The sequence below is a fragment of the Puma concolor genome, chromosome A1 (genome assembly GCF_028749965.1).
Source record: "Puma concolor isolate L17-30 chromosome A1, mPumCon1.1.hap2, whole genome shotgun sequence".
NCBI lineage: Eukaryota > Metazoa > Chordata > Mammalia > Carnivora > Felidae > Puma > Puma concolor.
In genome coordinates this window covers 38,491,387-38,513,884 of record NC_141667.1, presented here as the reverse complement: position 1 = coordinate 38,513,884, position 22,498 = coordinate 38,491,387, and the positions used below count along the sequence as shown (strand labels likewise).

The following is a 22,498-nucleotide window of genomic DNA, read 5'->3' as shown; positions in this document are numbered from 1 at the left end:
TATATATATATACTTTTAAGAGAAAGCATTATTCTAAAGATATCCATAGATATGTTTACAATACATAGTATATAATATATAATATCTACTTTGTTAAAAGAAAGAATTATTAACTATCATATCCTGAATGAGTATATTAGTGAGAACTTGTAGGATTTATCATGATTGGTCTTTGTTTCAAAATTGCATAAAATAAACAACTAGCTGCTGCTGCTAACATCAACAACATTTTCTAAAAATATGTTGTGTATGTTGTGTCCTTCTAAATATTTATCTTTTTTAATAATCTCAATAAGCTATATTTTGGGAAGCTTTTTGGGTGGGCAAATAAATACTTCCAACTGAGACAAAATGAAGAACTCTCTTCTAGCATTTACAGAAATTCCCTTATTATCTGCTCATCAAAATGTCCTTGGCCCAGAATAGATTTAGTCTGTGGCAATTTTCTCCCTAAAGTTAGAGGAAGCGAGATTCTACTCATTGGTCGAATAACCACTGTGGTCTCTCATCTTTTATTAGAGAAAGAGGCCCTTTCCAAATTCATTCTGAAGTTCCAGATGGAGAATTGTGCATTTCTCACATTTCTAGTCTTTCAAGTAAGTGTTACAAGCCTTGTCTACAAAATAATTACAGAGTTGTCTGAAAGGGAATGTGGGTTGCTTGTCTAAATTAGTTAGGATAACTTGTAGTTTCTTGGGAGAAAAGTCAGAAAATGAAAGTTATCTTTGAGTGTTTGGATTGAATTTCAGTATTCAAAGCATGAAATCTTTCACAAATCTTTCCATTTAGTGTTGTTGAAAAAGGTGTAATGTAAGCACAATACTGTACCTCTTTCCTCTCCATAACTCCTGGAAAGGCGCCATAGAACATGCATTTACATCAAGTCCTTGCTTGAGGTGAGTAAGCAATTACCATCGATCAGCCTAGCAGCCAAAAGGGCACCAAATTCATTACTCAGTTTCTTGGTCCTTGTTCTTTTTTATTTTATTTTATTTTATTTTATTTTATTTTATTTTATTTTAATGTTTTTATTTTTGAAGGAGAGAGAGAGAGAGACAGAGCATGAGTGGAGGAGGAGCAGAGAGAGAGGGAGACACAGAATCAGAAGCAGGCTCCAGGCTCTAAGCTGTCAGCACAGAGCCCGATGCGGGGCTCGAACCCACAAACTGTGAGATCATGACCTGAGCCAAAGCTGACGCTCAACCAACTGAGCCACCCAAGCGCCCCTCTTGGTCCTTGTTCTTGCGAGGCGTTTTATACACTTGCCTCCTGCAATCTGTAAACTGAAATGTTGCTTCATATCCAGGTCACCTGGTGAATCAGAGGGAATGGGAACGGGCATTGCTGTCTCTTGAGAAGGCACCACGATGAAGCAAGTGATTCTTAGCACCTTCCACATCTTATGGTATTGTTGCCAGGATGCTTGAGAAGATATCCTGCCAAACTCTGAACTCTGTGAGAGTCATTGGGATGCCCATGCCGGTTCTGAGTTCACATGCCCAACCAGGTGATCTGGACTATCACACAGTAAGGCACATTCTCTTAGCCTTGGTTCGTCCATTCTAGGTTTGTTCCCTATTCCTGTTTGGCCGTTAAGGTACCCTCATTGCTCTCAGTTGATGCCTCTGGTGGGTTGTGGCAGCCCCACATCAGCTGAAGTTTGGTTGGTTTTCAAACACCAACCCAGAATAAGTGTTTTGAAGATACCTGCTTCAGATTTCCTAAAGTCATGCATGGAAGGCCTACTCACAGAGAAAGTAAAGTGGAAGTCTAAGTTGTGAGAGATACATGAGGCAAATCTAATTTTCCTATTCCACTACCTTCAATGCATACATCTAGGCCTCTAACATTAAAGACTATATTTTCACGTGACAAGGTTGATGTGAATAAAATAAGATAATTGATATGAAAATAACTCATAAATACCAAGCAGATTGATTTTATAGGCATCGTAGTGACAGCAGTAGTGATAGCATTATCATCATCATCATCATTACTATAGTTATTATCAATGGTGGTAGTGATTGTAGTCACATTAGGAAGGATATAGTAGATCTGTTTCTGTTCAAATGGCAAAAAACTTCAGAATGGGAAGTACACTTAGAATTTAGTTGCTAGTTAAGAATTTGCTGATGGTTATATTTTTTCTAGCCACATAGAAATATATAGCTTTATTTTTTCTTAGCAATGCCAGGTAAGTTTTAGATATATAGACATACATACGTATATGTGCATATATATGTATGTATGTATATATGTGCATATATGTACACATCACATATATGTGTCTGTCTAAATGTATGTATGTAATATGCCAATAGATACTAATATGAGCACATATTCATTAATGCTGTGCATAGATTTTGTAAGTACTATCCATGATGTAATGTGTTATATAATAATCCAACATTAAAACTTAGACTGCACACACATTATAATATAGTACATATCAACTTAAAGAGAAGCTAATACCTCATACCAAAGACAGACCAATTATCATGTATATTGATTAGAGTCCCATCTTAGTTCTGTTACAAAGTATAAATTATTTATTACAATACTGTATAAAAATGGTAAATTGACCTTGGAAATGCAAGTGTTCACACCTACGTATGTACTTTAAGCACATTAGATTTTACTAACAAGCAGCCTTAAGTCTAATGAAGGCAGCTCAGTGTAGTTCATACAAGTGTTTAATTCATACAACATGAGCATAAATCTTTTCTGTTCTTAATATGCTTTAGAGAAAGGAACCTATTTTATAGCTAAAAGCAAGTGCTAAAATTATAATATTAATGTGCATATTTAATTAGTTTTGTATTTTTATAATCCTTTGATTTGAGGCATTTTTAAAATATGCATTATCTAGAGAGTGAAGCCTGTTCTTGTATCTTTGTTTCAGTGAGAATATAGAACTGACACTATTGTGTCTCTGTATCTAAGACTCTTTGTGGTATTTCCAGGAGCAGTAATGTGTATTGAGCCATCACTAGTCCTCTGTGCTTTGTGACATTTACTCATGAGTAAAGTGAGAAGAGGTAGAACCTATAGCAAAATGGTAACCAAAACCAATTTTAATTGATGTGAAAAATCTCAAGCCCACTTGGTGGGGAACTTTAGCTTTATTTCCCACAAACTTTCATCATCTGCCTGTAGCAGAAATTATTCTGTAGGGTTTGATTGTTTGCAAGATGGAGAAAGAACTTCAAGATTTGCATGAAGTACAGTTATTTAACCAAGTTGAGGGCACTGGTGGAGGGTTTTAAAAGTTATTCCTTTTTATTGCTTTACCTTATTTATCTAATTCAGTGAAGTGTGAATGTATGTGATTTACATACAGAGGAAATTTCCTTCTACTAGCAACTTTAACCCAGCTCTTACTTGGTCATAATTAAGTTGATCTATCTATACACACAGTATAAAAGAGCCAGCTGTAAAGTGATAAGTACATTTTGGTTATCAGTCATTTGGATATTTATTTTCCATATTATAGAAAAGCTCCAGATGATTGACGAAGTATTTTTGATCAGTCCAGATATTTGGCATTTCCTTGATACAGTTTGTAAAAACAACCATGGTAATAGGTTTGATAGACTATAAATAAAACAAATGTGCTCCTAATGGGCACACACACTTTTAAAATTAAATTCTACTTACCATTTATTTATTCCTGTAATGATCTGTTATATCTAATTGACCTTCAATGCTGCAGTGAATTGTATTACCTTATGAAAAATGTCTATATTCTTCTGTCTGCCTTTGCTAATTAGTTTTAAAAGTGCCTAGAACACATTTTTCTCTCTTTGAAGGTATTTTTGTAACATTTTTTGTAAATGTTATTTTGTATATGCAAATATGAATAGCCGCTATAAATGTGTGTTGTTGTTGTTGTTTTAATGGGTGAGGATTTTGTTTCTCTGTAGTGGGGATAGATGTTATAATTCAAAAAGAAAGATGAACAAATTAAAATTGTAATTACTGATAGACTATTGGCCTGCCAAACTCTCTTATGCTTGGGATTCCTTCAGAGCACCTCAAGGACAATTTAATACTCCATTAATTGAACTTTAAATGAATAGTTATGAAACAGATACTTTGTGCTGAATCGGACAGTGCATCTGGCAGCAAAAAGATGGTGTACTCAAAAGGTTTAACGAGAGTTATTAATGAAGGGACTATTTAGGGAAGTGTGGTCAGGGTTAAGGAAACCAACAGGGTAGTAAAACATTTAGGACTAGCAACATGGGGAGTTGTTATCGTCCCTGAGCCTTGGATCCTGGAAGCTTTGAAAGGTAGGATGCCTGTGGCCAAAACAGCAGTGATTGGCTGGTCATGTAGGGATAAATACTCTGGCCTCTCTCTTCCAGGCTTCCCATTGCCAGCCACTACTTCCCATTCATTGATCTCAGCTAGAAGCCAAAAGTTAGCCTTTTGTGGCACAGATCAAGATGGAGAAGACAGAAAATGGATCTAGGGAGCCAGAGAGAAACAATTAGTACAGACCCTATATTAGTATTTTTTTAAAATTTCTGTTGTAACAAATTACCACAAATTTAGTGGCTTACTATAACACGAATACATTATCTTACAGTTCTGAAAGTCAAAAGTCCTAAACTAAAGGTGTCTACAGGGCTGCATTCCTTCCGGAGGCTCTAGGGGAAAGTTAGTTTCCTTGCCTTTTCCAGTTCTAGAGTCTGTGGGCATTCCTAGAGACTCCCAATCCCTTCCTCTAATCACTCCAGCCTCTGCTCCCATCATCTCAACAGTTTCTCTCCCTCTGACCCTCTTGCCTCCCTCTCCTAAGGACCCTTGTGGTTACATTGAGCCCACCAGAGTAATCCAGGATAATCTCTTCATTTCAAAATCCTTAACTTAATCCTATCAGCTAAATCCCTTTTGCAAAAGAAGGTAAGGTATTCATAGGATAGGACACGGACATGGACATCTTTAAGGAGCCCTTTTTCTGTCTGCAGACCACAGACCCCCACAAGCTATTAATGTGAAAGAAATTGATGCCTCTGCTATAGGCAGGTTAAAACTAGAAAATGTGTTTAACATTTTATAACTAATAATGAATTACTTTTTAAAATTTGAAACGTATTTCTTTTTTGACGAATGCAGAAAATGTCGAACTACTATTCTGTTTAATGTTAACACGGTTGTATATATTTAGGGCTTTATGTTTTGAATATCTTCTAAATTTCAACTTCTGAAGTTACCTTCTCCATCTCTCATGGCATGAATACTTTCACATTTTTTATTCAAAAGAAACTGACTTGGAAAAATAATAATGAGTAAGGTTTATTGGGTTATGATTTTCTAGCTATTTTCATATATTACTTTCACAACATCCCTGTAAGAAAGATACTATTATTAACTATATTTTAGAGATGATGAAACAGATACGTAGATTAAGTAATATGTCTCTGGTAATCGAACTAATAAGTGGATATGTTGGATATCATTTTCCATTTGCTTCCCTAGATCAATTTTCCACTCTGCTCTGTTTTGGGGCATCATCCAGGCTGTCTTTTCCCCTGGCTTCTGATTGGCTTCAATGAAAGGGACAGCTCAGCAAGCTTGATAGTGAAAGAAGAGAGAAATGGTGTTACTTTTCATTACTCTACACTCCCTCTCCCCTCCTGCCTTGCTGCATAGAGGGTTTGCTTTCCTATGTAGCTATAGTTTCTATTGGGTATTGTTTTCATTCTTAACCAAATTCTGGGAATACCATTTCTTGACTTCTTGGGAGTAGTAATGACTTGCATTTTTGCTGGTCCTGGGGTTTGTCACCATCCCTTATGGTTTCTTTCAACCTTCCCACACCTCTGTAAATAATCCCTTCATTATTTTCATTTAAACCCCTCTGAATGTGCCATCTTTTTCTTTCCTTTTGTAAATTAACTGCAGTTTGATTACAAGGATATTTGAATTAGAAGCTAAGTTCTTAATCATTTCAATATATTGACTTTAACAAAAACACATCTCCCAAGCAAATGGATTTACAACTTGAGGTGAATTTGTTGCATTTAGTCAACTATTTATATACTTACTGGTTTTTAATTGCTAATATTTTTTAAAAAATGACGAATTCACTAAATTAAGCCAGTTTAGTAATTTTCAGATATGGACATAGCATACCTTATGTTGGGTATAATGAATATACTCTGTAATAAATCTACCTGTAAATATAAAGCCAGTTCACCTTCGTTATTATTCTGCCATCAGTGAGCATTGTTTATAGCATCTTATTTGTCATGCTCAGATTTTATGCTTTGCAGTGAGTTTGAGTTCAATTCATTAAAATGGGAAACTCATCAAATTCTCCTTCAGAGAAAGGAACTCTTACCCTTGCAATATACAATACATTTCTGTTCTTTTACAGATTTCTTTTCACTACTTCCTAAGTGATGGTGATGTCTGTTTCCTTGACAACTAGGTAGGGTGAGTGCTGCAATGATACTGAGTGCATGTCAGATGTATTCATAAAGTGAGTTGTAGTTGTTCAGAGGAAATATATCAGAACAACCTTGTATTCTTTTGTGAGCAAAGATGCTAATGAAGGAGCTTCTCATTGACAGTGATTTCCACGGAGCAGAGGGATAGGCACACATGATACTCAACACCCACCTATCACATTTTTGCATTTGTTTACTTGTACTGTTCACTTTTCCCCATTTATTCTTAAGTCACACATACTGACCAACTAGTTTATAACTTGAAAGCTAAACAGACCCCTCATCTATGTTTTTTACGACTGTGGGCTACAGTTAGGGGATAGCATTCTGGTCTCTGGTGGTCTTTGCACCTAGAATGTGTGGTTCAAAATGCGTTATGACAGTATAATAGTCATTCTGGGGTCCACTAGTAGATCGATTGGAAGTCTTTCTTAACAATTGTTCCTGCAAGTCTAAATTACAATATCTATATTCATAAACCTGTAATGTAAGAGGATCCTAAAATGACTTTTGACTCATTTAAAAAACGTATTATTAGATTATTTTCATAGTCATCTGGATATTAAATGTATATTGATATATTTGAATCATTTGAAAATTGCTCATTCAAACATAGTACATATGGAATCTCTATTAAGGAGAATATGATTAATCAACACATTCCTTTTCATGATCAGACAGATAATAGAGAGTTTGCTCTCCTTGAGGAATGGTCTTCTTGAAACTAAAACCTGGGATACATTTGTTAAAAATTAAACTTTATATATCATGTAATCTTTGTCTATGATTATGGATTATAGACATTAAGGCTTTACAACTTCAGTTCTCTTCAGTGTTAAGATATTTTCCCAACAATTAAGGGTGTTTAAAAATATATATATCTATATTCCTATTGGGTAGAAATGAGAATCAGTCCAGAGAGCTTATACTTTTCCATCAACTGAACACATTGATGATATAACTAAATACTCATGAGAGAATTGGAATTTCTTTTATACAGACCATGAAGGTTATGTCTGTTCTAGACATTAACAGAAGTTTATATAATCCACAAAAAATATCTGATCCACTTACTGTTAGTAGAGGCCACTGATCGCGTGCCCAAGGAAGCAAACTTTAAAGTGGAAGATTAGTATGCAGGAAGTTTGTTCTTAGAAAAGAAAGGAAGCAGGGTTTGGAAGAGGGGAAGGTTGGGCGGTGATGCAAATGTAACAAAGGTCTCAGCCAACCTCGTGAGCTGCTTTGGAGCTGGGCTCTTCTCGGCTGTCCCAAGTTAAGGTGAGGAGGCCTAGCCCTTATAACTCTGTATTTACCAGTCATTAGATATGGACTGCTCTGAGAGGCAACACGGCTCTCTTAAGCTGGTGGTAATTCTAAGATGAGAACAGATCTGAGAGCCTTCAGTCAACTTCATAGCAGCTGAAAAATCATTTCTTCCATTTTGAAGATGGATTTAAGAAGGACATCACAGCATCCATGACAGTCCAACCCTTGAGCTACTTGTTTCCACAGAAACTCATTCAGAACTCTGGTGGGGCTCTCTTCCTTAGGAGAACAGATAAGAGAAAGTTGATCTGCAGCTGCAGCAGGTCTTGAGGCTCCAATGGATACTTAGCATCTCCCCCCTTTACTGTCTATTCTAGATTGCCGTATCCTTAGTGAGCAACTCTGCTGGTTTGGATGGCCTATCTGGTGGGGATGATCAAGCCCTCATCCCTAAGAGGTCCAAGCTTCTGGTTATCATGCTCTTTTGAGGCTGCTATCCATATCCATGAGACATTCCACACAACAGCCTGAGTGCCACATATATTCATTCCCTCTAGTCCATATTGTGTAATAGCAGCCCTACCCGTTCTTGATGAGGTGAGTTAATTATTCCTGCCTGGATGACAGTTTCTCTTCTTGCCTGCTGGTACCTTGGAATGAGGAACCTGGAGTGTCTAGGCAACAGCTGTAGTTGAAAATTCATTGTGACCTTTTTGTGTTCCTTGGTGACAGAGTTGCAGATTTTAGGAAGCACAAGTTCTCCGAGCGGGTCACTGAAAGCAGTGGCAAGCAGGGCCTCTGCTACTTCATCATTTGGTTCTCAGACCTATGTATTCTATCTATTGGGGTTGTTGTATTCTATAATAGTCATTTGTTTACTCTGTATACTGTGTCCTGGAGGATAATACCATCATCCTTGTAGGGTAGTATCTCCAAGCTGTCGCCTTAGCTATGCTTTTGATAAGTAATTACATACTCTATGAGGCCATAAGCCACTGTATGTGTAATATGTGACAGGACCAGGGAGCTTCATGATCATGTACTATCATACCTCCTATGTTGTTAAGTGGACCCATACATCTGATGAAAAGTTATAGGGGATGGTGTGTGAGTGTATCAGACATTCTTTAAGCCCTTGAAGGACGGTGCTAGTCAAAACTCACAGACAATAAAACCACACTCACACTTGGAATACACGCCAGTTACTGACAAGGTATATTAATGCCCCTTACCATGATAGAAAGGATCAAATATAATAGACTTGCCACCAAATGACTCATTTTTTTCTTCAAGGGATAGTGTCATTAGGTGCTCACCATTGGTCTTTGTTACTAACAGGTTGGAAATCTGTTATAGCAGTAGCAGTCTCAGCTTTGGTGAGTGAGAACCCATGATCTATAGCCCATGCTTAGCCACCATCTCTGCCACCATGGCTACTATATTTTTGTGTCCATTGTGTCAGCCCTGTGGTAGTTAATGATGGATTTGGATTAGTGTCAACTAGCTGAATTCTTCTATCTATCTGGTTGTTTAGTGTCTTTTCCATGGTGGGTATTCTCAGCATCAACATTTGTGGGAGAAGAGAATGAAGCAGGACTGAGCTAAATAAGAAGTTGGGCTATGGTACAGTCCCAGTGAGGCCTCAGCTGACCCTGTGAAAGGCTTGAAATTTTAATGGCTCTTCAGAGTTTCTCTGAGTTAGGAAAAGAGAACTTGACTGAATCAACCAGTCACTAGCTGTGGGCTGCCCTGGGAAGGAGGGTATAATTTTGAGCAAGGTGACTCTCTTCAGCCCCTTTCTCCAGCATGATTATATGATGGGGGTTGGGGAACTGAACACAAAGAACTTGAGACTTCAGGAGAATCTCTTCCACCAAAATTAATCTTCTAACCCAAGCATCAAATCAACCTGGGTTAGTAACCCAATAATTTTTAGATTTATGAGAATGAAGCCTCATCCACTGAGGATTGAGATCTGACTAAACAGGCCAGAGGTCTATGCTGTCAGATAGACTACCTTGGGTATCAGGTCCATCTGAAAAGTTCCTAGCCAGTGATAAAAGAACACACCATCCGTTTCCTGCAAGTGGAGACTGACATACACGGGGAGCTCTCCCTGGTGCTGCTTAAAAACTTGACGAAAGACTGCCTCCTCTGTTTAATCTTCTTCTGAATCTGCTTATCTGATCTGTCTGTGGTACATTTTGCTTAAAAGTGATCTATTTTGCCTCCTCACAGTCGCACCAAATCTCTTGGGAACGCCTGTTGCAATTCTGATCTGATCTGATTCTAAACATGTGCCAAGCTCTACTCGTCACCCAGACCTGCCACCCTATGACCAGTTCCTCTGTCATCAACTCACCCTATATTATTTTGTCCAGTAGAAACATCTATTGAAATGCTAAAGTTATATGCATGATTCTTTTGAAAAACATTCGAATTCATTTGATTAAAATGCAAAGTTAGTCAGTAAGGAGATTCAGGATACCAAAGTGGGAAGATCAAAATGCTTGTTAAACTCTATTAAACAGTTGTTCAATATTTTACATAGAAGGAACAAAAGGCGTATAGCAAACTAAGTAAGTCACAATTAAGATATATGAGCAGACACTCTCTTCCTTCATATATCCACTTTGTTTTTTAATGCCAATCATTACCAATATGGATTTAGCTGCCTAGCTTGCCAAGTGAATATCCATTATGCCTGTGTGTCCAGATTGGAGTACGTTTTGAGATCGAAAAGAACCATTTTTCTGAAAACTGTCTTCAAGTTTACTAAACTTCACTGCAGAAATGTTTAAACATTTGTCCAAACAAATGTTCAAACTCACAAGGATTTTGAAATCCAAATATGCTGTAAGGGCATAACAAAGAGAGGAAGTATGAGCTTAGGAGGAGAGGTAAGAAAGCAGTAGAGCATATTTGGGACATAGTAAATAGAGTATGGTTGGAACATCAGATATCCAACACACTGGTAGGAAAGAAGGAAAGGAATATATAGACACTGAGAAGACTAGTAGCCATCATGCCTAAGACAGTTTAAATCAAGTAAACTGATTAACAAGGGAAGAAATGCAACATTAGCAGTAGCAATGGGGGAAGAAGAGACAATAGAAGCATAGAGATTAGAAGAAGACTTAAAATGGCCTACATATGCAATTTTGAAGGCATAAACTAGGATTTTGTTAGTAGAGATAAAAAGGAGAGGATAGTTGGGAAAGACATTAAGGAATTATAACTAAGAGCATTTGGTGACTAATTTTAAGTTGGAGTGGATTTTTATGGGAGATTTTTATCAAAGAAAGCTTAAATTTTTAGCCTCGATGACTGGACACTATATGAGTGTCCACTAATTTAAACAGAAGTATTATGAAGAATTTGCTTTAGAAGTTATGATATTTTAAGTGGTTACAGAGCATCAGGTGGGAAAGTGAACCAAGCAGCTGGAAAGATAGGTCTAGCATTGAGGAGTGAGGAAGAGTTGAGAGACTAAGATTGGATTGTGAGTTATATAGAAATAATAGTCAAATTAAATTAAATGGAAATGAAATAGTTTGATCTCCTAGTCTGTTGAATCCATCTGGAACTTGGGATCATGTGTCTGTAGTTTGAAGGAATTTCCACAAGGTGGTGATGCATTCTTACTAGGTAGCATAGACTTGAGCCTTCAAAATAAAGATTAACAAAAATCCAAAGAGAGCTATTTTTTTTATTTATTTATTTTTTTTTTTGCTCCTTCCTTGGTGGTCTTCTGAAGCTACTATTTGATGTGTTATATGAAAATGTTCTTTACTAATAAAATATAACTATGTGATTTATGTTATTATTTCCCAAACTTTATCAAAAGTGTAAAAGTTACTTGAAGTAATAATTAATCCAATCCAATGATAAAAATCTAGGATCACTTAAGTCTACCCTAAGTTTCTATGTGAAAATAAAACAATATTTTCTCAAATTCTTGGCATGGTTCATTTTATAATCTCTCTTCTTTTTGCTTTTATGACAGAACACTTATTCAGTCTTCTTACTTTCCAGATAAATCTTTCTTTTTCCCACTATCGCATATTTTTTGAATGTAAATAGTATTTTCCTTCTGGGTTTGAAAGCATTGTTCTACCCACACTTTCAAGAAATTCAAATCCTCTTGACAGCTGCTTAGAGGATCCCACTCACACTTGCTTAGAGGTCCAAATAAAAACATGTTCGCTCTCATGTGAGTGAGTCATCAATGAATCATATCATTGAATCATATAATATTGCAAACATAACATTGTGTCTCTAGTTATCAGTTATCTGAACTCTTAGCCATATATTCACTTGAATACTTGCAAAACTTCCTCCACATTCATTACTGAACACACAGTCTAATGTACCAGTAAAAACATTTAAGTTGCATTAAGAGTTTGAATGAGAGTGTGTAGATTGTTTCAGCCATATCTTAGCTCTTCTAATAGGATTTGTTTAAAAGTATTGTGCATTATCGATTGTCTTCTTTACATTATTAAGTGAAAAGGCCTTTTAAGAAATTAGGCAAGCCTAAAGTCCAGAAAAGGCATCCATTGGAAGAAAAATCGTGTTAAATTGAACTGAGAGAGGAGAACTCATGAAAGACATAAGCCTGGCAATGCACTTGTATTTGTTTACCAGATATGCAATGATTTTCTATATGTGAGAATGTAAAAAAAAAAAAAAAAAGAAAGAAAGAAAAATATGAAAAGTGTTGTTGGTACTAAAAAACTAGAGAAATAACCATGCATTATATGCTGATAGCCTCAGTCATTGTGTAATGCTGTAGAGAACCATGTTGATAGAGCAGAAAACATTAATCTTCAAAGACTTGAAGAAAAAGGAGAGGAAGAGAGAGAGAGTCACCAAAAGACCTTAGTTTGAGTAAGTTCAGGATCCTTCAACAGATTTAGCAACATGACTGTGTAATTTAAAGGTCATAGGTGAAGCAGCTGCTGCTGATACCCTCACTAAATTGCAGGAAAGTATTGATAACATGGTTATTCTGCAAAAGCACATGTTCAATATTGATGAACCTGGATATCTTTAGAGATGAATGTCATCATGTAGGTCTATTTCAGATACTAGAAGAAGACAGTGCCACACACCTGAAGCTTTCAAAGATAGGCTGACATTGCTTTTAGGTGGAAATAAGGTACCGCTAAACTAAAAATGGGTTAGCTTATCATTCCCCAAACCACATGGTCCCTAAGGGGTCATTGAAGAGTGCTTTGTGAAACAAGCATTTAATGATTATAGGAAGTGTTATCTTTGTGATTATTCATAATGGAATACATGAAGAAGTAAAATCTTGCAAACAAGCCTGTTTTGATAACAGATAATGTTTCCAGATATTCCTCTCTTATTATTGATTAGGAAAATCCTATCTGAGTAGCCTTTTTTTTTTTCCTGTTGTGTTTTTAGTTCCTGTAGCTATTGATTGGGAAGATCCTATCTAAGTGGTCTTTTTTTTTACGTCTCAAATGGAATGTGTAGTAGCTGGTGTGATATTACTCCATTAACAGATTTATGGAATAGTTTTAACATCAATCAGGTCCTTAAAACCTATCAATCAGGTTTTGGCAAAATGCACCACAACATGTAAAGAACAAATGTGAAAGACGCTTTGTCTCACAATTTGTCCACTCTTCCAAAGTTTTAGGAAATGGCTGATGAAAAGCAAAAATCCTTAGAGCTTGCAAAAAGATATTCTGAAGTACATAGTGAAAATGTTAAAAGATTATTGACTTCAAATAGCAAACAACTTACCACCAAGGAATTAATTTAATTTAATGCTCAATATTAGAAGAAGGAGAAAGAAGAGGACCAACAAACACTTGGCATGAGATTTTTTAAATAATTTAATATCAAGTAGACAAAATGACTGGTCTTGTAGGTGATCCTGATTTGGAGCAATTCATGTGGAACCCAGTCCATCTCTTCTAGTTAAAAGCAAATGGACATGTGTAGCAACTTTGGCCTGGGAAGAGCTCAGCCCTTTCAGGAAAGAAGGTTAAGGTTTGAGTTGCACCACCAGATGAATCACTGTGGTGACTTGTGTCAGTTTGACACAGCCACGGGTACCCAGATATTTGATCAAACATTATTCTGATCATGTTTCTAACTGAGGTTAACATTTGAATAGGCAGACTGAGTAAAGTAGACTGCTGTCCCTAATGTGAGTGGTACTCATCCAATCAGTTAAAGACCTGAATATTATAAAAAGACTGACCCTACCTCCAGTAGGGTCCATTCCTCCCTGATTGCTTGAACTGGAGCATTGGTCTTTTCCAGCCTTTGGAGTGACACCAAAACATTGGTTCTCCTGGGGTCTTGAGCCTGATAGCTTTTGGACTGGCACCACTGGATCAACTGGTTCTCATGTCTTCAGGCTCAGACTGGAAGTATACATCTACACATTGGCTTTCCTGGGTCTCCAGTTTGCTGACTGCAGCCTTTCTGAGCCTCTGTAATCTCCTTTTCAACCTCCATAATCCCATGAGCCAATTCCTCATAATCTCTCTCTTTGTTTGTATATAGCTATCAAGAACTGCAGAGGTGAGACATGAATAGAAATAGCGGATAGTAGAGAATGGACATGATGAATCCCAGTTGTGACCCTGAGAGCAACTGCACAGATGAGGGCAGTAGTTCATCCCATTGATTCCCTGCTATGAGAAAGAGCCATGGCCAGTTCCTGGGGAGACTCCTTATTTTAAAGGTTATACAGAGAAAGATAAATCAGCCAAAGAGACTAGGGAGTGGCCATAGAAAATCAATGGTGTGTAGTACCATCAGAGCCAATAAAAGAAAATGTTTTAAGAAGGAAGGTTCTCTCAGGAAGTGAAGTCCATGAGAAGTAGGGGGAAGCTGCTTCCCAAAGATGCATGGAAAAGTGGATCTGTGCATTGAATGGCGTAGAGTGTGGCAGCCATAAAGAGAAACCTGTGTGGAGCATAGCTGACTGTCAGCCTCCAGTTGCCACACAATTGAATGCCCTGTGATGTTCACGCCAAGGTCATCCTCTCACAGGGTTCCTCATAGCCAATGACTAAGCATGGCAAGGGAACTAGAGCCTGGTCATTTTTGCCTGATATGGTACTTTTCTGTGGGTAACCTTTGCTTAGGATTTCCCTATCAGTCTCTACAAGATTTTTTTCAGAACTGCAGGTCAGTCTGAAGCTCTTCTCACTTAAGTCTCCTCACTTCCTTCTCTCCAAAAGTATCATATTTGCATCACAGTCTGAAGACCCTTCCCTTCTTCTCTGCCCCTTCCTCCTTTATCATTCACAGGCATTTTTTACAAATCTTTTGCCTGTCTGATCTCTCAGCACTTCCCGCTTAGAGCTCCCAAACTGACACTCATAGATCAGAAAGTTAATGGGGATATCACATCTCATCCCACTTGGCCTCAGCTGGGGCCACTCAAAGACCAGAGACTGGAATTATCTAAAGACTGTCTCACATTTTTGGCATTTGAAGTTGGCTCATGGCCAACTAACAGCACCTTGGTTGGTGCTATTCACTGGAAGGTATATGTGTGGCCTCTCCCTATGGCCAGGGTTTCCTCCCCTGGCTCTGAGTCCCAGGAGAGAAAGAGCTGGGCAGAAGCCATATTGCCTTTTATGACCTAGCGTCAAAAATCACACTGCCACTCATCTACTGCACCGTATTAGTCATACACAGGGCCAACTCTGATTGACTATAAGAGGTAATCTCACAGGCACATATTGCCAAGAAGTGTGTGAATCACTGAGGGCTATCTTGGAAGCTGACTTACCTCAGTCTAAATGCAACCCAGAAAAATTTATAGATTTTGAAAATATTGTGTTAAAACAAAGTAAGAAGCAGAAGGAACTCTAGAGCAAAATATTTTTATAAATTTAAAACACACAAACACAAAACCATAATACACATCTTATAAGAATGCATACAAACAAAAGGTTATGCATCAGACATTTTAGAATGGCTGCTTATGGGAAGAAAAGCAGAATGAGGATGGGGAATGGTAATAAAATATTTAAAAACAAAATATACTTTGCTATTCTTAACAAATATATAATTAGAAGGTAGTTTTCCATTCACATGTAAAAATTCATACTTCAAAACTATACCCACATGGAGGTGTGCTAAATACTATTAGAAAACAGAGGTGGATCACAACTCCATTACTTTCCTGGGAGCAAGAATTTCAGGCAACATGAAATTCTCCCAATAGAAACTTTACTTCAGTTTCTACTCAAACAATTAATGGTGGTCTGGAGCTCTTTGCAAATGGACCTTGATTAGAGTCTCTTATTTGTTCAAGTTTGGCCAATAGTCAACATTAAACCCTTAAGAATGATGATTTCCTGTGTTTTGAGTTCAATTATTTACATGACGTACATGTAAAATTTGAAGATAATAAATACAAATGACATACTTTGCATTTGAGAATTTTCTACATTTAGTCTATAAATTCATTGAGATACCGTTATTCATCGGTCATGTATTTATAGATTTGTCATTTGTTTACTTGAATCAGCAAATAAGACGTTTAAGACTAATTTAGAAAAGATTTGTGGATTGTAAGGACATGAATCTCTAAACTTGAATATTTTTTGAATACAGGTATTTCTTTTAAAACAGGAAAAAAGTGACAATTTTTGTAAAATTATATTTTCTCCTCTTTAAAATATTTAAATGAGTAAGTTTTTTCCCATTTGCAATGTGCTTCACTTTTACTACAAAGTATGGCGTCACAGAGAATTATAACAAAAGTTATACTAATTATTTATACATATAGGTATATAAGTGTGCGTGTGTGTGTGTGTGTGTGTGTGTGTATAATTTTAATTCCTCTACCTTTTAAACCTCTGCATGCAGGTCTCTGTAAAAATTCCTTAGTCTGACAGTTGGCAGCTAGTCAATGCTGAACCAACTTCCTGTGTAAGGACATTATTTTGCATGTCCTTCGAGACTGGATAATTAATGTGTAACGTTTTACTTAAAACTCTAATTAAGTTTAAATTAAAATTCTTTGGGGGTTTAATAGCGGAGGAAGCATTTTGGTGCCTTTTTCACTTAAGCGTTATATTTGCCAGCCTGTCTGGGTTAAAGCACCTCCATTTATACATACTTAATATTGTTGTTTTAATGTTGGCGTTTGGTCTGGAAACTTTAAGAAAACTTTGTTGGTTTTTTTTCCTACCCTCTATTGCAAACGTTTCGCTTTGTGTTCAAAATATTATAAAACAAATAAGGCATTCATTTACTGTTTACTTCTTTCTAGAAACTAGAAAAGTACTATTTACTCAGTTCTTTATAACTTCACATATAAATACTGTAAATTAAGACTCATCTTCAAGAACTTTTCTTTCTATTCTTCAAGGAGCCTCGTTAGCTACATGTGTAAATATTCTTTTCTCCACCATCTTGCTTTTCTCCTTTCTGATCTGCAGGCACTGATTCTGTTCTGAGGACCAATCATATGGATATGAAAATTCATGAACAGGCTGTATCCACACACATTACCAATTGGAAGACGGCCTTGTCTCCAGCTTGAATATACACTCCACCCCCACCTTTGAGAGGTATCACAATATCTTAAAAGGGTTTTCAGGGGCGCCTGGGTGGCGCAGTCGGTTAAGCGTCCGACTTCAGCCAGGTCACGATCTCGCGGTCCGTCAGTTCGAGCCCCGCGTCAGGCTCTGGGTTGATGGCTCAGAGCTTGGAGCCTGTTTCCGATCCTGTGTCTCCCTCTCTCTCTGTCCCTCCCCCGTTCGTGCTCTGTCTCTCTCTGTCCCAAAAATAAATAAACGTTGAAAAAAAAAATTAAAAAAAAAAAAAGGGTTTTCAAATTAATTTTTACATTCAATACATTGGTGTTAGTTCTACCCACTCTAAATGCCCCTCCTTTTCTACCTACAGATCTCAGAATTAGGAAAAGTTTTAACTTAAAACGAATCACTTACTATTATTCCTACCCAAGAATATTTTTTAACTTAAAAAAATAGGGGCGCCTGGGTGGTTCAGTCGGTTAAGCGTCCGACTTCAGCTCAGGTCACGATCTCGCGGTCGTGAGTTCGAGCCCCGCGTCAGGCTCTGGGCTGAAGGCTCAGAGCCTGGAGCCTTCTTCCAATTCTTTGTCTCCCCCTCTCTCTGCCCCTCCCCCGTTCATGCTCTGTCTCTCTCTGTCCCAAAAATAAATAAACGTTAAAAAAAATTTAAAAAAAAAATTAAAAAAATAAAAAAACCCTGAAGTTGTTGGTAATTTGCTGTATCTAAAGAACAGGCCAGGTTCACATAATTTATCTATGGCCATAGACGTAAACTGTTATTGAATGTCAACTGATACATTTAATAAATCTTTAAGGTGGATGATTTGGTCAAGGTTACCATGACTGAATGGTGATCGTTTCTGGAAAAAAACAGGTCAACTCATGTATAGAAAAATCCAGTCATATCCCGTTTTGGCTTTAGCACCTGCGCTTCGCACAAGTGGCATCTTTCAAAAATGTTGAATTTTCCTATTGTTTATTGTATTGTAGCTAAATGCCCACTAGGAAATAAATGAGAATTCATTAATTTATACAAATAAATATGTTAAATAAATAAATAAGAATTCATTATTAATTTATCTAAATTAATTACGATCTCTGCCAGGATTGAATGAAGAATTTAAGAAAGTGAAATAAGTGATAGTAAATTTAATGTACTTACTTATTTTTTCTGATCTGTGTTTAAAAAACAATATTACTTTTTTCTTTATTTCTAATGTTTTTAAATTTATTTTTGAGAGAGAGAGAGAGAGAGAGAGACAGAGTGCGAGCAGAGAAGAAGCCAAGAGAGGAAGACATAGAATCTGAAGCAGGCTCCAGGCTCTGAGCTGTCAGCACAGAGCCCGATGCTGCGCTGGAACTCCTGAACCCGCAGATCATGACCTGAGCCGAGGTCAGCCGCTTAACCCACTGAGCCACCCAGGCGCCCCAATATTACTTTTTTTCTTAAGGCATATGGGACTCATAACATTGTTATAATAAACATATTCAATATTGTCACAACAATAAATTAATTAAAACAGAGGTAAAAACACTATTTTCTCATGTATTTGCATAATTACTGGGAAATTAAATTATATTATCCATAAAAGTGACTTGTAGCAAAGGAAAGAAAGAGGAAAATTGATTTTAAATAGTAGCTAGCAGTGCAAATCACGTTAGGAAACAACTCTTACCTTTATTGTGAAGTAAAAATAAAACTATAGGGGCACCTGACTGGCTCAGTCGACAGAGCGTCTAACTCTTGATTTCCAGTCAGGTCATATTCCCAGTGTTATGGAAAGGAGCCTGGAACATGGAACCTGCTTAAGATCCTCTCTCTTTCCCTCTGCGTCTCTACTCTGCTCATGTGCACTCATTCTCCAAAATAAAAAAATAAATAATAAAACTATAATTTTTAGTTTTGTAAGAATTTATCTTGAACATTTGCCAAAAGATTTTTTTCGGTCAGTAACTTATTTATCCAACAAATATATGTCAACCAGTAAGCTAAATCAGGATGTTTTTATTTAACATTATCAATTTATCTCAAATAGTTATTTTACAGAATTTTAAAATCCTATTGCAACATTTATGCTTCGTTTTTTAAAAATGCCAAAATGTCTAAAATAACACAGTTTTTAAGGTTTACAAAATATATAGCACATTATTTTGAGCCTCCTCTAACTTTTTTTTTTTAAAGATTTTATTTTTAGGTAATCTCGACACCCAACGTGGGGCTCAAACCCACAACCCTGATATCAAGAGTCCCCCACTCCACTGACTGAGTCAACCAGGTGCCCCAAACCTTCTCTAATTTTATAATATGTTTTACTAAAATTTCATAATGAATTTTAATGATACAATTATTGATGCTATATATTTATTTCAACAATATTGTCTAGATGAGACTATTTTTTAGATGGGGTGTACATAAGCAAATACATTAAAGATGAAAATTTAGTTAAAAATGTTAGCCATCAGCATTTAAAATATTTACTCTATACTTTAAAGGGAGGGAGGGAGATGTGGAGAGAAAGAACAGAGAGACGGAAAGAGACGGGGAGAAGTAGGAAAGCAGAGGGAGAAGGAGAGGAAAAACAGCATGAATGTGTATTTGCAGGCAAAGAATTTAAGGTTGCAAGTAAGTTTAAAACTGTTAATCTGAGAATTTAAAACTGGTCCAAATAATTTTGAGTCTATATGATAATATTGTAATGGTTTATTGAAATAATTGAATACTCACATTGCATCTTTGATTTTTTTGCTTGCATTTTATCTTTTGCTACATGTTCTCTTGTGTTTATTTATTTTTAATTTTAGTAAAATTTTATAAAGTAAAAAGAAAAGAAAAGAAAAGAAAAGAAGCCCTTTGTCAAGATTTCTCCAAAAAGTATGCAACTTCAAATCAGTTGCCTACCATTCTCTTTTAATCGGTGTTTTTTAATATTTTACTATCATATTGCAAATTTTCAGATTCTACAGGATAAAACAAACCCAGGTTCTTTCAACATGCTATGGAAAGAAACAAAACTGACTTTTAATGTAACCATGAAACTGTGGCATTCCATAAATTGCAAATTATCAATGTGTGTTACAATACCAAATGTCCAATAATCCCTTGGCAGCTATTTTGAACAGAAAATCTGTTGGCAAGTTAATGTTATATTGAGGCCTTTGCTTTAGGGAGAGTGTAAGAAGAGTTTTGAAGACATATTTTGGGACCCTAGATTTATAACCCCTGCTCTTTACCAGATTTACCATGTAATCTTTAATCTCTGGAAAACTTTGATTTAACATGTCATCTAAAAGATATTACTTTATAATTTCAATGATACAGCCAGAATGCCATGCATTTTGTGGTGCCTAGAAAATTACAAATATCTCTGTGTATTTAGGTAAGAGTATCCTTTCATATCTATTTTATTTGTGTTTTTAACTCTATAAAGAAAAACATGAAGAAATGTAATAACATTTTGTTCACAATTTGAAATTGTATTGAATTTTATATGAGCATTAAACACAAGAATGTCTGTTTTTGTAATCAGATATGTCTCCTTTTAGGTTTATCTCTTACTATTAAATACACCTTTTTTAAAATAAGGATTCTTATTAAGATTTAGAGATGATTGCATTTTGGCTTATTTCCAACGACTTGAATTTAGTAGTCTTTGTCTTATATGATACTTAAGAGAGTTTACATGCTATTTATGTTGGCTAACTCTATAATCAATTTCACAAAATTTGCTAATTTTCTCCTAAGAATTGGGCTTGAAATTCTATACTCTCAAGATGTGATGCTGTCTGTAGTATAAAATAAAATCCCCAGGGTAAAGAAATTTTAGTATGTTATAAAGATTATATTTCATTTTATAATGTCCAAAGATCCATAGAAAAAAAATGTTCATAACACTTAAGAAGTATGACTTTTAAATTAGTCACGTGAAATTCTAGGCATAAACATTTAAGTTAGCTCATGACCAACCTTTTCCTGCAAACAACAAATGCTAAAGTCAAATTTCAAAAGCTGTTAAATTATGAAGATATTTAAACATCTGGTTATCCATATATTTATATGGAAAGTGGTTCTAGAAAAGTCAATTGTGAAGTTTTGAATTAAGGGTTGAGAATGAAATGTTATGACATGTAATTCTTTTTAAAAATAGGTGGCTTTTCTTTTTTCAATAGGTATAGATAAAAATTCACACACACACACACACACACACACACACACACACACACACACGCTAGATCAAAAAATATAGTTAAACTGCATTTTTAAAGCAAATTACTTTTTCCACCCCCTACCTCAACTTCTGCCTGTGGCAGTTAGTAATCTGTTCTGTATCTATGAGCTTGTTTTTCTTTTTTTTTATTCTACATATAAGAGAGATCACAAAATATTTTTCTTTCTCTCTGTAACTTAGTTCACTTAGCATAATGCCCTTGAGGTACAGAGGTCTAACTATGTTGTAGCAAATAGTAAATTTCATTCTTTTTTTATGACCAAATAATATTCCATTGTATGTATAAAATAAAAATATAATAAAATAAAACTATAAATTATATATAAATGTATATATACCACAATTTCTTTATCTATTCATCCATTAATTGATACTTAGACGTTTCTGTATCTTGGTGATTTTAAATTATGCTGCAATGAACATGGGAGTACATGTGTTTTTAAATTAGTGTTTTCTTTGTTTTTTGGACAAATATCTAGAAGTGGAGTTACTGGATCACATGGTAGTTCTATTTTTAATTTTTTGAGAAACCTCCATACTATTTTCCCTAGTGGCTGAGCCAGTTTATATTCTCAGCAATAGTGCCTAATGGTTCTCTTTTTCCACATCCTTACCAACATTTGTCATTTCTTGTCTTTTTGATAATAGTCATTCTAACAGATGTGAGGAGATACCTCATTGTGGTTTTGATTTGCATTTCCCTGATGATCAGTGACATTGAGCATCTTTTCATGTACCTGTTGGCCATCTCTCTCTATATATTTTGGAAAAATGTCCTCTGCCAGTTTTTAATTGGATTGTTTCTTTTTGGCTATTGAAGTGTATAAATTTTTTATAATTTTAGATATCAGCCCCTTTTCAGATATATGAGCTGCAAATATTTTCTCCCATTCAGTAAGTTGCCTTTTCATTTTGTTGGTTTCCTTAACTGTACAAAAGATTTTTAGTATGATGTCATCCCACTTACTAATTTTTGCTTTTGTTGCTTTTGCTTTTGGTGTCA

The 22,498-nt window shown here is 35.9% G+C and overlaps 1 protein-coding gene and 1 long non-coding RNA gene across 2 annotated transcripts in view; both read left to right on the top strand.

Annotated features, from left to right (window-relative positions):
• The window catches only part of LOC147584114 (uncharacterized), a 37,318-nt gene extending 15,492 nt beyond the window's left edge, over positions 1–21,826 (top strand). The window contains exons 5-6 of the mRNA XM_086716016.1: positions 17,171–17,302; positions 18,523–21,826. Of these exons, the coding sequence (XP_086572142.1) occupies positions 17,171–17,177 (7 nt within the window). The 3' untranslated portion in view covers positions 17,178–17,302; positions 18,523–21,826. The remainder of the gene's footprint in view (positions 1–17,170; positions 17,303–18,522) is intronic.
• Positions 520–11,679, top strand: LOC147584115 (uncharacterized). Its single transcript, XR_015241155.1, has 2 exons — positions 520–596; positions 9,963–11,679. It is a non-coding gene; the product is annotated as an uncharacterized LOC147584115 (long non-coding RNA).
• Positions 21,827–22,498: the final 672 nt, after the last annotated feature.